Source organism: Vombatus ursinus, unplaced genomic scaffold (assembly GCF_900497805.2).
Source record: "Vombatus ursinus unplaced genomic scaffold, bare-nosed wombat genome assembly UNPS02014449.1, whole genome shotgun sequence".
Classification (NCBI taxonomy): Eukaryota; Metazoa; Chordata; class Mammalia; order Diprotodontia; family Vombatidae; genus Vombatus; species Vombatus ursinus.
Genome location: NW_020954227.1, coordinates 1,608,156 through 1,625,804, shown reverse-complemented (window position 1 = coordinate 1,625,804; position 17,649 = coordinate 1,608,156). Strand labels below are relative to the sequence as shown.

General features: G+C 35.8%; 1 protein-coding gene across 1 annotated transcript in view; it reads left to right on the top strand.

Moving 5' to 3' along the window:
• STYX (serine/threonine/tyrosine interacting protein) overlaps positions 1-17,649 on the top strand; it is a 49,073-nt gene that overhangs the window by 19,085 nt on the left and 12,339 nt on the right. The window contains exons 4-8 of the mRNA XM_027861120.1: positions 4,355-4,452; positions 9,195-9,255; positions 15,890-15,926; positions 16,451-16,490; positions 16,571-16,621. Of these exons, the coding sequence (XP_027716921.1) occupies positions 4,355-4,452; positions 9,195-9,255; positions 15,890-15,926; positions 16,451-16,490; positions 16,571-16,621 (287 nt within the window). The remainder of the gene's footprint in view (positions 1-4,354; positions 4,453-9,194; positions 9,256-15,889; positions 15,927-16,450; positions 16,491-16,570; positions 16,622-17,649) is intronic.

Sequence of the window (17,649 nt, the reverse complement as noted above, 5' to 3'; positions counted from 1 at the left end):
CCACATCACCAGTTGCCTATCAAACATTTCAAATTAGTGTCCCAGAGATATTTCAGAGTCAATATGCCCCAATCTTTCCCCCAAAACACTCCCTCTTTTCTATTTCTATCAAAAATACCACCATCCTTCTAGGTTATTAGTCTGCCATTATCCTGGACTCCTTATTCTCTGTTACGACATTTATGCTATCAGTTGCCACTTCTTGTTTCTTCTTTCACAGTAGCTCTTGAATCTGAACTCTTTTGTCCACTCATTCAGCTGCTCACTTATTTTAGGCTTTCATTTCCTCTCATTCTCCCTGCCTTAATACTATTCCTTGCTCCAGTCCATCCTGTATACTGCCAAAATAATTTTCCTCAAGCACAAATCTGACTGTCTCCTCTAATGCCAGTGACTTTCTGTTGCATCGAGGATAATATTAAATTTCTCTTCTTAGCTTTTAAAGCTAAACCGTAGTCTAGACCCAACCTGTCTTTCTAGCTTTTAAGCCCCTCAAAAACACTATTTTTCTATTTTTTAGTATCCCCAGGAGTTAGCACAATGCCTTGCACATAAGTGCTTAATAAATACTTGTTGACTGACTACACTTGTGTTCCTCACCCCTTGGCCCTCCATCTCCTTTCATTATGCTTTTGCACTTCTCATCTCACATTCCTGGAATGTACTTCCTCTTTATCCCCATTTCAAAGAATCCTTTTCTTCTTTTAAGACACACAGTTCAAGCACCATTTTCTCCATGAACCTTTTCCTGATCCCCTCAATTGCTAGGGCCCTCCCTATCACCTTACTTTGTATGTAACTACTTTGTATATTTGTATTCATTTTACATTTATGCTGTAGACAGCATATTCATGTATGTAGTTGTCTTCTGCATTGTTCTCTGAGAGTTAAAATTATTTCCTTCCTTTTTTTGTAATCCTAGGGCCTAGCATATAGTAGACTCTTAATAAATTCTCCCAGCGTCCAGTCTTTCTCTTTCTAATCCTTCTTCCATGAAAATACCTTTCAGACTTATTTCGAAGTACTTCTGTTCATACACCATATTCTATCCAAACTGACCCTGAACTTGGCATAAAATGAGAAATATATTCCCATGGGAAAATTCCCTCAATATGTTGTATTGAAAACTTTTTGATGGGGAATTATAATGTTAGCCAGCCATTTGATATGCAGAACATTATAGGATTTAAAATCTAACATTGTCTATTTGTTATTGTTGAGTCATTTCAGTTGTGTTCAACTCTTTATGACACCAATTGGGGTTTTCTTGGTACTTCTCCAGCTCATTTTATACTTGAGGAAACTGAGGCAAATAGGATTAAGTGACTTGCCCATGGTCATACAGCTAGTAAGTGTCTGACGCCAGATTTAAACTCAGGAAGATGTTCCTGACTCCAGGCCTCGCACTGTATCCATTGCACCGCCTAGCTGCCCTTTAACATTGTCTCTTCTTTTAGTGGGTATTATCAGTACTGTCATCTAATAGACATCACTAGACTAGGAGTTCTCAGCTTATGTAGCAAAGATATTTATAGGCCTTATCTAATTTGGTACTAAATTAAATATTAAATATCCCTAAGCATTCTTTTTTTTTCTTCTTAAATTTATTCTATGAATTTAAACACCAATAACTGTGAAGAACAGATAAAAGGATTATGTATAAAACTGTTAACTGCTGTTAACGTGTACTTTTTTTAAAGGGTATGTTAACTTTAACATAATAGTTAGAAAACAATTCTTGTTTAGGTTGCCTTCTAAACTTCTACTCTCTTCTGGGTATTTTAAAAATGTTTTATTGATGCTGTTTGCTTTCTTTTCTTTTTTTATATCCCTGTAATAGAAGCCCTTCCTAAATTATACATATTAGTTAATAAGTATAGTTAAGCAACACAAATCAACACGTTGGCTATATTGTAAATTTATATCTTTTTACACCTCTGTTCCATAATCACTCTGACAGGAAGTCAGAAACATGCTTTTTATCATTAGACTTCTTAAGTCCTCTTTGCTCATTCTATTGCTCAGTGCTTTGAAGACTTACAGTTTTTGTGGCCGTAATATATCATCTTATGTTATTCTACTCACTCAACTCTAACACATTTGATGCATCCATATTCATCCCTCTCTTTCCTCAAGGTTGAGTTTATGTACTACTTCCCACAAGTTTTTCCTTATCCATCTATTTGTTAGTACTCTCTCCCTACTCAAACTACATTACATTTATCTGTTTAGATATTATGTCCTAGAAGGGAGAGGTTTTTTTTTATATCCGTTACCTTGCGTAGGGCTTTGTTCATAGCATGTACAGTTATCTCTTCTGCATTGTGACTTTCCCCATGGAGGTTTTGATATATCATGCATCAGCATAAGAATTTAAATGGAAATTTTGGGGGAGTTTTGCAGAACCTGCAGATGACGTGTGAAGGCCAGCATACAACATAAAAAGTTTAGAAAGTTAGAAATGCATAAAACGTGTGTATAATATCAACATATTTTATCCTTTAAAACTGCAATAATTCAGACTTCTTCTCTGGTACTGAGGGAAGGTCAAAAAATTTTATGCAGATTTTCTAGATCACAGGGGTACTGCACCCCTAATGCCTGCAATGTGGAAGGGATAACTGTAATAAATTTCTATAAATACTAGATGAGTTAGAAGCTACCAGATGATCTACAGGGATAGAATAAACTTGCCATCTTGGTATCCCTAGGTTTCTGTCTTTCCAACCCCATTGGTTTCTTTTGTCTTGCCTCAGGTACAAAAATTACTAGTTATGATTCTGAAAAAAAATACAAGGGTGGCAATTTGGTGTAGTGGATAAGAATACTGGGCCAGGATCCAGGAAGACCTAAGTTCAAATTCAACCTCAGATACTTACTAGCTTTATGACCTTGGAAAAAATCACTTAATTTTTGTTTCTTTCAGTTTTCTCAGCGATAGAATGGGGATAATAATATATCTACCAGGATTACTGTGAGGATAAAATACTCAAGTTACTATGAGGATAAAAATGAGACCATATTTATAAAGTGCTTAGCATAGTGCCTTGCACGTAAGTGCTGTATAAATCCTAGCGATGGTGATGATGATGATGATGATGATGTTTTGTTGATGTTGTCATTGACGTCATCTATCTGACAACTCTGGAAAATTGATGTAAAAGTTAATGTGCAATTTTGTGTTTCACTGGTGACCAACAGTCAGCTCTGTTAATTGCTTGTACATCATTCAATTAGGTATTAAATGTAGCCTATTATAAATCCTAGTCTGATTATCTCTCTTTCCCCCTCTTCCCACCTTTGTGTTCAGGGAATGTGAATTAATTCAGATTGTAGTCAGTTAATGATATGCAAGGAGGAACAAGAGAGAAGAGCCAGTTCTTGACAAATGGTCTCAATTTTTTTTTTTTTTTTTTTTGTTAGCAAAATAAGTGACAGAGTTCTCAACTGAGGGTGGAAGACAGGAAAGGCTATGGGAGATTTGAGGAGGGATGAAAAGATTGGGAAAAGCCATTGTGGTGTGACTGAGTTTGTAAAATAAGGTCTCCTCAGCTCAGAAATTTTGTTTTATGTACTTATTGCATGTCTGTTATGGCTGTAGCACTGTGTAAAATATATTTTAATTGTCTGGAAATTCATTGTATTAGTTCTCATGTAATTCTATACTATGTTACTATGATCACCATTACTGGTTTCTCTGTTGTGAATGAATGAAAAAGTATTTATTAAATGTTTGCTATATGCAAAGCACTTTGCTAAACACAGGGGATACAAATAGAAAAGGAAGTCAGCCCCAACTTTAAGGATCTCACTTCTGATGATGGAAGACAATGCATATAGGAGTTTTTATTGCAAGTCAGATGGAAAAGTCCAGTTGTCCTTAGCATTCAACAGCAAAGCAAATCATAATCTGTATTCTTCAATGTCATTCCCATTGATAGAACCATATCTGTTTCTAATGTCGAACTATTTGACAGTGCCAAGGACTTTGATGGTGAGATTTTCTTTTCAACATCCTTCAGTAGCTCTGGCTGCTGATGAGCTTGGGGCTGCAGCATTTAATGAGGAACAGGTTGCTTCCCTGGACATTTTCAGCAGGGATTGGACTAGAAGCAGGGATGCATTGGTCTGAAGGAGCATTGCTATTCCAGGAACTTTTGGATTTGGCAGCTTGTTAGTGACAGTTAGTGTTGGTACACAGCAAATCTCTCTCTAAGCACCCTGAAGGCCAGTGCACTCTCCCCCAACAAATATATAGAACATGAGAATTTCATAATCTGAGGATTATAATGTTTTTAAAATGTATGTTTAAGAAGACATTTCGTATTTTAAACTTCTATACTTTTTTTTACAGCTACCTATACTACAGAAACATGGAATAACCCATGTAATATGTATAAGACAAAACATTGAAGCAAACTTTATTAAACCAAACTTTCAACAATTATTTAGGTAAGAAATGTGTGTAGGTGTAATTTGGGGTTGGGGAGAGTTGGGAAATGGGTTTCAACATATTACATACTAGGCATCAGAAAATCTAATAAAAGCTTGTTGTTAGTGTGAAGCTTTATTGAATGGTCTTCTCTTTCGTTTCATAGAAAAATGATTTGTTCCAGGTGATTTTAAAATCACACTTGGTTTTGCCAAAGTTTACAATAAATTAATTAAGAGTGTCTTCTTAACCTAAATCATTTATTTTCTGAAACAGCACTTTGTCAAACACTACTTACTTAAAGATAACGTTACCAAAACCATTGTTACCAAACCCTTGAAACACAGAATACCTTACTTTAGCACCCTTGGATTTAAGGCCAATCATCACCTAAATAAATTGCCAGATTTTCTTACGGACAGCTTTATATTCCAGCAAAGAGCAATAATGCATTTAAAAATATTGCCCTTGAGAGGTCATTTCAATATCTCATTATTTCATAGACTAGCTGCCCTAGAATTTAAGTATAAGGTCACTAAATATATTTAGTATAACAGTGATATCTTACATTTTACAATGACTTTATTTTTTTTTATAGTCCCTTTGCATCTTATTTGGCAAATTAAAAAAATTTTTTTATTTTTAGTGATGTCTTTTTTAACAATACATTTATTTCCTATGCTACCCAAAGACCCATCTCTTCTAACAGATTAAAAAAGAGGAAAACAGCAAAACTGACCAATACTTCTACTATGTCTGACATTCTGCACCCTTAGTCTCCCATCTCTGAAATAAGAGGAGGGAGGTTTGGCAAATTTTCATTATACCAGTAGGTGATCTCCTAGGTAGGATTCATTTCATGGTAAATTACTCCTATTCATTTTATATACATTTTTCTGGGCCATGATTGACTTCCCACTCAAAATAGAGTACAAACACTCTTCTTCCAGTCGCCCTGAGACCCTTGAATGTGAATACAATGTTCTCAAACTGAACCTTGCCTTCCTACCTCTCGAGGAGTACTTTTTATTCTCAGTGTCATGAACCTATCTTCTCTGCCCTCTAGAACCTTGGTTTTCAAATTTATTTTGGTAACAGAAAAGGAATCAAGGTATGCTGAACTTTTAAGATGGCAATGGAAAATGATTCCAAAGTAGTGGAGCAGCCAGACTCATTACGTAGGCCTTGAGATTCCTCTGTCTTTCTTTCTCTCGTTTCCTCTTTTGCTTTTTTCTTTAGAACGTGTGGATAGAAAACCAAGCTGGAAAGAACAGGTATCAAACTGTAGCTGAAGGTGAGAGTTGAGTATTTTAAGGCACACTTAGTGAAACTGGAGGTACAACCTTTGAGAACCACTTCTTAGTTTGTCCTAGGAGAGAAGTAAAAACACTTAGAAGGGGTTGGGAGCTACTGGGAGAGTCTGGGCATCCTGGGAGGCAAAAACAACCAACAAGTGAAAAACAGATAAGAATGACCTATTTCTGTTTCTGGCTCTAGGATGATCTAGTAATTTTCTGACTCTAAGAAATAGTTGAGTAGTTTAAAATGTATTTAAATGTTTAAAAATCTGAAGATTATTGGCCTTAGCATTTTTCTGCAGTGATTGCTTGCAACATGACATTTTTTCCAAATATATTCCTGTTCATGTCGTGGAAATAGTTAATGTCCCATTTTTGTGTGTGTCAAGAAAATGTAGTCTTCTTTGCATATTATTTTAGCATTTTAGGTATAACTCAGGAGATATAGAAATGAAAATTGTGTGGTCTAGAAATATTTTAAAATAATAACTTTTAAATCATCTTTCAATATTTTTAAATTTTAATTTATATTTTTTTCAGTTAACAAGTCTTCATTTTTTTCCTTGTCAACTCTTCCCTTCATTACATTTAAAAGGAAACACGCTTTGTAACAAATATACATAGTCAAACTAAACTAACTTCCACATTGGCCATGTCCAAAAAACCATAAGTCTCAGTCTGTACTCTGAGTTTATCACCTCTTTGTCAGGAGATGGGTAGTAAGTATATGGGTCCTCTAGAATTGTGGCTGGTGATTACATTGATCTCAATTTTAAGTTTTTCAAAGTTGTTTATCTTTATAGCTGGATAAGTTATTCTTGGTTATAAGCCTATATCTTTTGTCTTTGGGAATATCATATTCCAAGCTTTCTGATCCTTTACAGTGGGTGATTGTTAAATCTTATATGATTCTAACCTGACTCCTTGATACCTGATTTCTTTTTTTCTGTTTGCAAAGTTTTTTCTTTAACCTAGAAGTTATGGATTTGGCTATGATATTCCTGGGAATTTTCATTTTAGTGTTTCTTTCAGGAGGTACTGACTGGTAGATTCTTTCAGTTTTCACTTTGCTCTTTGGTTATAAGATACCAGGGCAGTTTTCTTTCATGCTTTCTTGAAATAAGGTAACTAGGATTTTTGTTTTTTGTTTTTTTTGTCATAGTCTCCGAGTAGTTTGGTTATTCTTAAATAGTCCTTCATCAATCTGTTTTCCAGATCAGTTGTTTTTATACAAGATACCTTATGTTTCCTTTTTTTTAAAATATTTTTACTTTATTTCATTATTTCTTGTTCTTAAAAAGTCTTCACTTTTAAAAACTTGATTCATCTTTTTTTTTGTAAATTGTATTTTATTTTTTCCCAATTACATGTAAAAGGTAGTTTTTAACATTCATTTTTTTATAAGATTTTGAGATCTAAATTTTTTTCCTTCCCTCCCCTCCTCTCCTACCTCCCCAAGACAGCAAGAAATCTGATATAGGTTAAATGTGTTCTTACTTCATCTCTTCGCAGAGTTCTAGTTGAAATTGTGCCCAAGCTGTATTTTTATTTCAGACTTTGAAGATATTTTGAAGTCACATCCCTAGTACCATAATAGCTCTTTCTTTTTTCTTTTTTTGGGGGGAGGGGAGCTTTTTTTTTTTTTTTTTTTTTTTTTGGGTAAGGGAATTAGAGTTAAGTGACCTGCCCAGGGTCACACAGCTAGTAAGTGTCAAGTGTCTGAGGCCAGATTTGAGCTCAGGTCCTCCTGACTACAAGGCTGGAGCTCTAACCAGTGCACCACCTAGCTGCCCCCATAATAGCTCTTTATGATGGAATTCTTTTTTTTACCCGTTCTTCCAGTTTTGATTTCCAAATTCAGGCTTTATGTTAGGGACTGGCACTACACACTTCTGGAGAGAACGTCTGGACCTTTCTAGGCCCTCTTTTATAAACTCTTAGGTTCTGCTGCTTTCTTCAGATATTGAGTGCTGTGTTCTTCAAGGATCTTGAGGGCTGCTCAGGCCAGCTTTCATTGTTCTCAGAGTAATCTGATCCAGGACAAAATCTGATCACTACTTTTCTGACCTGAGTTTTGCAAACTGACTTGTGTTTGGACCTGAGCAATAAAAATGTGGATTTGCCCCTTGTTGGAGCTCCAGTAGACTGCTGCTGTCAGTGGTTCCAACCATTTTAAGCTAGCTGGAAGACTGTAGAATTTCAGAGAGACAGAATTGCAGGTTACTCCTTGATCCGAGCTCCTGGCTGTGGTTATTCGGTTGTTTCGGGTTTCAGACTAGTCTAGGTTTTGAGACCTTACTTTGCTCCTGAGGTCAGAGTCTGAGCTACCACTTGCTTCTTGCCCTGATGTCTAAGACTGTTCCCCGAAAATGCCACCCTCAGTCTTCATTTATCTCTGGAGTTAAGCAGCAGTGGTGCACTGTTCCCTGAACTGCATCATACCTCCCCTCCCTGCTGGACTATTTCTTGCCCTAAAACATAGTCCTAGGTTCTGGTTCAGTTTCTGTTCTAGAAGGCTCTGATGAGTGTTCTTCTGGCTAGACCCCTTCTCCAGTGTCCTCATATCTTTTTTCTGTCTGCCTGTGGTGACCTAGGCTGGAAAAATTATCCACTATGATTTTTTTTTTTTAAATCTCCAGTCAAGAATTGGTCTGGTGCGTATTTTAGGATTTTGCAAAATAGTTATGACAGAGAACTGAGCTTCTACTCTTCCAACTTGGGAGGTGTCCTGTCAGTGAACATTTATTAAGAGCACTAAGAACTATGTTGTGACCTGTGGATACAAAATAAAGAGCAACAAATACCAAGTTTTATTAGGATGTTCCTTTTAAGAAGTTGTATGTTTTTTAAAAAAATCATTAGTAGGAAAGGGGGAGGGAGAAAAATTTGGAATTCAAAAATCTTTTTAAAAATTAATGCTGGAGGGCAGCTAGGTGGTGTAGTAGATAGAGCACTGACCCTGGAGTCAGGAGGACCTGAGTTCAAATCCGGCCTCAGACACTTGACACTTACTAGCTGTGTGACCCTGGGCAAGTCACTTAACCCAGATCGCGTCATCAAATAAATAAATAAATATTAATGCTAAAAATTGTCTTGATGTATTGGGAGAAAAATACTATTTTAAAAAATCATTAGGCTAAGACTGAGACCAAGGAGAAATGTATTTTTCAATGTTGTCTTTTAACTTGACTAAGATATTTAACCTCCATGTGTCATTTGATTCTTCTGTAAATTGGGAATGATGTTATTTATCATAGTCCTGTACATGTTAAAAGAATACTTTGAGAATATTTATGAAGCAATATGAGGTGTATTATGAATACTGAATATTAATTCTATTCTCCTAAATTTTGCATTCTTTTAATATATTTTATAGTTAAGGTCTAAGAAATGTTCATTATTAGCTGTTTTTTGTTACTCTGCATAAAGATAATTTAATTCTAAATTGCTTATTTTACTTTCAGGTATTTGGTACTGGATATTGCCGATAATCCAGTTGAAAATATAATACGTTTTTTCCCAGTGGTATGTATCACAATTGAGCCTTACTGTAACTTAGTTTTGAATGGAACTCTACAGTTTATCTAAGAAAATAATCTGCCTTTCTAGAAAACTCCAGTAACAATAATTCATATTTCTGTAGTGTTTTTAAGGGTTATAGTACCTTTTTCAAACTTTCCTTGAATGTTTAAATTACACACTGGTTATTAAATTTTATTGGTGCATATATGAGCATTATATAGAAACCAATTTATACTCACTTTTTAAGGATGGCCTACTCAAGAAAACCAAAGGTATACTGTGGTTTTCCCTTTTTGATTTTTAGATGGATTAATCAATCAACAAGCAATATCAAACTCCTACTCTGTGCCATGGATTATGCTAGGTACTGAGGCTACCAAAAAAACAATAAATATTACTTGCTCTTTCACATTGGACCTGTGAACTCATTGATGTCGATATTCCCTCCCCTAGTACAGAGGTAGCTCCAGTTTAACTAGAATATTATTGGTTGTGGGAAATCCTTGATTATGTTGCCAGTTGCTGAGTAACTTTCTTTGTCAATCACATTGACTTTGAAAAGTTTGATTCTCTTTATGGGAATTATAACATAGCCATATATTAACAATATGTGGGCTAACTGGTAGTACAGTGTGATTGTTTTCAGAATTGGTTTAATATGACAACTCTGGAAGGAAGTGTCTTGAGGTGTGCCCCAAGGATCTATACTAGGCATTGTAGTTTTAACATTATTATCTGTGAATTGAATAAGATCACAGGTGATGTGCTTATCAAAAATGCAGATGACACAAAGCAGTAGGTCTCAAAAGATCCCAAAAGGTTAGACAATATATTTATAATTAAGTACATAAAAGACTTACCTCTACTTCCTTTCCTCTCACTCTCTTCTTAATTTTCTGAATTCTGACTTCCAGCCTCATTTTTCAACTGAAACTGATCTCTCCAAAATTGCTAATAATTTTAATTGCTAATCCTAATGACCTTTTCTTAATCCTCATACTTCTTGACCTTTCTACAACTTTTGACACAAACTGTCTTCTCCACTAGAATGTAAGTTCCTTGAGGGCAGAGATTATTTTTATTTTTCTTTGTCTTCCCAGTACTTAGCACATTGCATGCATAGTTAGCATTTAATAAATGCTTGTTATTTGATTGGCTTATTGAGGTAGTCACAGAACCAAGCATATTTAAGAGTTGAATATCTTGGAACCAAGATGGCGGAGGGAAAGCAGTGACTTGCTAGAGCTGTCCCCCAAACCCCTCCAAATACCTGCAAAAAATGACTCTAAACAAATTCTAAAGCAACAGAACCCACAAAAAGACAGAGTGAAACAAATTTCCTGCCCAAGACAACCTGGATGGCTGATTGGAAACGTATATCGCGCCGGGTGGGGAGAGGAGCGGCAGTTTGGCACGGTCGTGCAGGCCACAGCGACCCTGGAGTAGGCCTCAGAGAACTGAATTGCGGGCAGCTGTGGCAGTTTCCAGACTTCTCAACCCACAAATACAAAAGACAACTTAGAAGGTTAGTGGGAAAAGTCTGTGACTGTGGTGAGAGAAGAAGCTAGATCTCAGCCACCCCAAGGGCAACGGCTGCCTTCTGAGTTTCTGGCCCACAGACTGAGGGGGAATCAAGTGTCTGATCAGAGGCAGATTGCAAGGATCTCTTTGCCAGAGCTGAGGCAGGAATCTCTTGCTTTGCCTAGGCTTGGATCTGGGTCACAGTTCTGAGGGGCAGTCCTGGGGCAAGGAGGAACACTGGCATGGTGGAGCTTGTTGTGGTGGTGGTGGAGAGAAAACACTTCACCCCTTATCTTAGCACCTTGGAAGAACTGACACTTTTCAGGTCCCTAGAAGTATCTCTGAAAACAGCTGTACAAACCCCCGAAGCTTGGGACAGGACATTCTCCACATTGGAAACAGACTCTTGCCTTAACAAAGAGTTTAAAACAAGTAATTGGTTGGGATCATGAGCAAGCAGCACAAAAAGAGTCAGACTATATTATCTTACTTTGATAACAAAGATGAAAACATACAACCAGAAGAAGAAAACAAAGTCAAAGCTCCTACATCCAAAACTTCCAAGAAAAATATGAATCAGCCCCAGGCCTTGGAAGAGCTCAAAAGGGATTTTGAGAAGCAAGTAAGAGAAGTAGAGGAAAAACTGGTAAGAGAAATGAGAGTGATGCGAGAAAAATGTGAAAAGCAAGTTAACAGCTTGCTAAAGGAGACCCAAAAAAATACTGAAGAAAATAACACCTTAAAAAATAGCCTAACCCAAATGGCAAAAGAGGTCCAAAAAGCCAGTGAAGAAAAGAATGCCCTAAAGAGCAAAATTGGCCAAATGGAAAAGGAAGTCCAGAAGATTACTGAAGAAAATACTTCCTTAAAAATTAGAATAGAGCAATTGGAAGCTAGTGACTTTATGAGAAATCAAGACACTGTAAAACAAATCCAAAAGAATGAAAAATTAGAAAACAATGTGAAATATCTCATTGGAAAAACAACTGACCTGGAAAATAGATCCAGGAGAGAGAATTTAAAAATTACTGGACTATCTGAAAGCCATGATCAAAAGAAGAGCCTAGACATCATCTTTCAAGAAATTATCCAGGAAAACTGCCCTGATATTTTAGAACCAGAGGGCAAAATAGAAATGGAAAGAATCTACCGATCTCCTCCTGAAAGAGATCCCCAAAGGAAAACTCCTAGGAATATTGTAGCCAAATTCCAGAGTTCCCAGGTCAGGGAGAAAGTATTGCAAGCTGCCAGAAAGAAACAATTCAAGTATTGTGGAAACACAATCACGCTAACACAAGATTTAGCTGCTTTTACATTAAGGGACCGCAGGACATGGAATATGATATTCCAGAGGGCAAAGGAGATAGGATTACAGCCAAGAATCACCTACCCAGCAAAACTGAGTATAATTCTTCAGGGGAAAAAATGGTCATTCAGTGAAATAGAGGACTTTCAAGCATTCTTGATGAAAAGACCAGAGCTGAATAGAAAATTTGACTTTCCAATACAAGACTCAAGTGGAACATGAAGAGGTAAACAGGAAAGAGAAATCATAAGAGACTTATTAAGGTTGAACTGTTCACACTCCTGCATGGAAAGATGGTATTTGTAACTCATGAGACCTTTGTCAGTATTACGGTAGTTGGAGGGAAAAAATTATGTGTATGTATATATATACATAGATAGATGGATAGATAGAGGGCACAGGGTGAGTTGAAGATGAAGGGGTCATATCTGGAGAATAAAATTAAGGGGTGAGAGAGGATTATACTAGGAGAAGAAGAAAGGGAAAGGTAGAACAGGGTAAATTATCTCACAAAAAAAAAACAGAAAAGAAAAGGCTCTTACAGTGGAGGGGAACTGGGGAAAGGTGAGAGGAAATGAGTGAATCTTATTCTCGTAGGATTTGACTTAAGGAGGGTATAACATACACACTCAATTGGGTATGGAAATCTGTCTTACCCTACAGGAAAATGGGAGGGGAAGGGGACAAGAGAGTAGGGGGATGATAGAGAGGAGGGCAGATTGGGAAAGTGGGTAATCAGAAGCAAATACTTCTGAGGAGGGACAGGGTCAAAATAAAGAATAGAATAAATGGTGGGGCGGGATAGGAATAAGAGAAATAGAGTTAGTTTTTCACAGCATGTCTACTATGGAAATGTTTTGCATAACTGCACATATATAGCCTATATTGAGTTGATTGCCTTTTCAATGAGGGTGGGTGGGGAGGGAGAAAGGGAGAAAATTTGGAACCCAAAGTTTTAAAAACACATGTTTAAAAAAAATGTTTTCATATGCAACTGGGAAATAAGGAATACAGGAAATGGGGTACAGAAATCTAATCTGCCGTACAGGAAAATAGAAGGGGAAGGGGGGGAGAGATGGAAGGGAAGGCAGACTAGGGGAAGGGGTATTCAGAATGCATGCCATCTTGGGATGGGGGGAGGGGCGAGATGGGATGAAAATTTGGAACTCAATATCTTGTAGAAGTAAATGTTGAAAACTAAAAATAAAAAAAAAGTTGAATATCTTTAACATTACAGCAAACTTCAGTAATGTCCATAGGTTTATTTTGTTTTGTTAGTATTTTCCCAGAGACTGGGAGCTTTTCATTTTATAATTTGTTTCTATAGTTCTAACAGGGCTAGTTATGTCTCAGACTATCATTGTACCTCAGTAAAAGCACATTAAATATTAGGACACTTCTGCAGTATTATATATATGGACAGTCATTTTAGATCTCAGCCTCTTAAGAGCATCACTGTGCCCGTAGGCATATCACTGACAGGATAACTTTTTCCTAATGCCAGACAATGGCATTCAGTTCACCCTGAAAAGGCATCTAGGAATATTTTTAACATCTTTCTGACTGCCACCTGTTACCTCATTGATTCAGCCTGTTGGACACAGGGGTATTGTTTGAGTTTTCTTGAGGAAACTGGTTCAGCATTTAGGTAGAGCTTTGAAATGCTGTAACATTAAAGATATAGTTTTTAATGTTCTTTGTTCTAAACATTATAGAGGGCTTGGAAAAACTAGCTTAGTTTTCAGAAGTGTTATCATCTGACTTCATATAAAGGCACCGCAAACCCTGCTCCCAGGAAGGCTAAGACTAGTAGATAGCTTAGTCTTGCAGTGGGCAAAAACTGATTGGGTATCCAAATTAAGTCTAGCACCATTATAGTGAGCCTTTAAAATAGGGGCCCACCAGGCTGTGTAGGAAGGTGTGAACCCAGGTTAGAAATAGAACAGGTCAAAGCTTCCATGCCAATCAGCAGAAATTAGGCCCATGAGTGATTGTTATACTTCCAGTTTGGGTGAGATAGGCCGACCTGGTTTAAAAGTAAATAAATAAAAATAATGTTGTAATCTAATGACAGTGATGAAACATTCTTAAATGTTGTAGTAAATTCTCCATAGCACCTTAACCCAGATTCTTAAGATGGTCATGTCATGAAGAAATAGTAGATCAGAAACAGAGGAGTGGGTACGATCTGACAAGGAAGTTCTTTAACACCATTTTGTGTTAGTGCTATAGAAATCATACATGTTTTGAATGGTATTCATGAATCAGAGGACATTAGTAGCATTGGTGATACTAACTTTTGGAGAGTGGGAAAACCTTTTGAAAGAAGTGTGCAACCTTTGATTCACTCATTTATATCAGCTATGTTATACTTCCTAGGAAGTCATGCCCTCTTACGTGTTTGACTGTATGAAAAAGAGACAAATGAACACAAGCAAATTGTCATCAAGAGCCTGAGAGAACTTCTGCTGGGGCCATAGCTATTCAGCTCTGTCTGCCACATTATCCACAGTTAAATGCAGCATATCATAGTTTTGTTTTGTTTTGTTTTGTTTTTAAGGCAACTGGGGTTAAGTGACTTGCCCAGGGTCACACAGCTAGTAAGTGTCAAGTGCTTGGTCTGAGGCCAAATTTGAACTCAGGTCCTCCTGACTTCAGGGCCAGTGCTCTATCCACTGCGCCACCTAGCTGCCCCTCATAGTTTTTTTTTTTTTTAATAATGATGACACTGATCCATCCAAAAGCAAATATATTTTGTTTAGTATGATATACAGTACTTAGTACAGTGTCTGGCACATGGTAGGCTCTTAAAAATACTTGTTAATTGACTATACTGTTTAATGAGGAAGCATGGCATAGTGGATAGAATACTGGCTTTGGAGTCAGGAAGATCTCAACTTATGTTCTACCTCTGACATACTGGCTATGAAACTAGGCAAATTGCTTAACCTCTTAAAAAGTTACAAGAAAGTTACAAAAAAGATTTCAATCTTCATTGGTAGAGGGAATTTCATCATACAGGAGTTCCTTATACCCATGATATCAAAGGTCTAGTCCCTTTCCTTATACCATTAAACAAAATAGAACATAGTGTGCACTTAGATTTGCATTTTAAAAACTTAATAAAATACTTAAATGTACCCATGACCTCATTGCTATGTATGCTCCTACTAAGGATACAGATTGCATGCTACTTGATCATATGTGATTCTTATCTATGTTTTCCCATACAGTCCTACCTAACATGCAGGGGGGCCACTTTTACAAGCACAGGGACTCTCCATTGGCTAGCTAGCCCTTGCTCTTGTCGTATGACTAGCCCATCATTTTCACTTGTTCATTTCTTTTATGACATTTTTTTACTGTGGTTATCATACTTCATAAGTCTTTTTTTGGTAATATATAGCAGCCTTTTTACTTACCATGAACTCCTTCATTGTTTTCAGCTGTCAGGAAAATTCATATAACTATAATTATTAATTCCTTAGGAATTCTAGATATATTTGATATTTTTGTTATAAAACTACTTAAAATAGTTTTTTTTTTATGTATAGTCTTTTGGGGACGCTATCATTCTGTAGTTCTTTTGTTGGTAGAATTTAACTTGTCAAGTGAACAAAGTTAGCCTTCATTAGTTACTTAAAAATAGTAAAATGTTTAATATTTGAAAATGAAAAACACCCCCAAATTCTGCAACTTTATTATTTTTAAAATATTTATATCTTTGAACTATTCTCAGTTATATGTGATTTATTTTTTGTAGATCTTAATTGTTTTCTTTTTTTGCAACCTATTTTTTTTTATCTTCAGACTAAAGAATTTATTGATGGAAGTTTACAAACAGGAGGTAAATCTTATTTCCTTTCCTTAATTAATTTTAATTATCAGTGGAGAAGATTCAAAGCATTTTTTTAAACATCTGAATTGCTTGGTTACTGATTTAGAATGTAAGATATAGCAAGTTTATTGTCATTTTTACAAGGATGGAGATTGTTTTAGTGGTGATTATTCTTGTTTTCTGACCTTTTTCAACTGTCTTCATAGAATTTTGTTGATGTGTCCAGCATTATCATGGTTTAATTATAATATTATGCTACTGATTGATTTGATAGAGGAAGTTCCTCTTGGGGGTTCCCTATACCAGTAAAATCACATTTAACATTAAAAAAAGAAAGTCCAAACTCAATATGTAAATTTGTACAAATATCATGGGTTGAAGAGGCTTTCTTAAATAAAATCTTTAAAGAAGTGTGTTTCTTTTTCAGAAGCCTTTTTTAAAGAGAGGGACTATTTCTTTGTGAATTATCTTTATGAAATGATTAATGTATTTTAGTTGATGTCTAACTAGAATACAAAATTCTCATTTTTTAGGAAGAGTTCTTGTCCATGGAAATGCAGGAATTTCCAGAAGGTATGAGGCTACCCTTTGTGTAAAATATTTAATTAATGAGTAATTTTGACTAGTTATCCTAAAAGTATTTTTCTTTTCAGTGCTGCCTTAGTTATTGCATACATCATGGAAACATTTGGAGTGAAATACAGGTAAGAAAGTATTCCACAGCCTAGTCAATTTAGTCTTTGTAGCAAAAAGGAACTTTGGCATAATGTTGACTGGGTCTACATAGTGAGAAAAGTGCTATTATAGTTATTGATCAACTGCTTACATTTAACTGTGTGGTCAATTTTCTTGAAAGGAGTAAGAAAGTTTTAGAACTTTTAATGATGCCATTTAAATTTACATCAAAAAGAGAAGAAAGCATACGGAAGGCTCTTTGTATACCACACTGGTACTGAACAGATAGATTAAAAAAATATTTTGGTGAGCTAATAAATGTTTTACATTTGATACATTTCAAAGGCTAGTTTTCTTTTCCTGTGACTTAGGGTTGAAAAGTGTAGCTTCTATTTAAATATAAATGTAGGTAGCTAATTTTTCTCACCCAAGATAATCTTCCTTATTAAAAAAAATGTATTCTGAACTTGACAAACATGAAATAAAATGAACGTTTCCATTTCCATTGTAGAATAAAAGGAAGGGTTCATTTGTCTATGAAACTGTAAATTTCTACTATGCAGCATTTGCTTTACTTTTTAAGTATAGAATAAATTCAACATATAACTGTTAAAGCCTCCCTGCTTGTCTGTGATTCCTTCTGGCCTTCTGTCTTCTCATATTTTTTTGGAAGCCAATACCCTCATCCAAAAAAAAGAGAGAGAAACCCCTTGTAACAAATATGTATGGTGAAGCAGAATGAATTTACACATTGGCTATGTTGCAAAGTATAAGTATCATTCTGCTCAAGACAAATTTTCAGTCTTCTATCTAGATAGAAATATGATGTGAATATACATGAAAACTGGTCTTAGCAATAATCTTTGGTGTGGGAAGTTTCTTCATAACAGTCCTATAAATTGGTAGTGTAAATTGAATTAACCTTGTTTTATAGATGAGAGAAATAAGGCTCAGAGAGATTAAATAAGTGATGTACTTAGTGTTGACATAGCTAATAATTGTTGCGGCAGGATTTGATTTCAGGTCCTGCTTGATACCATGTCCATTGATTTCTTTA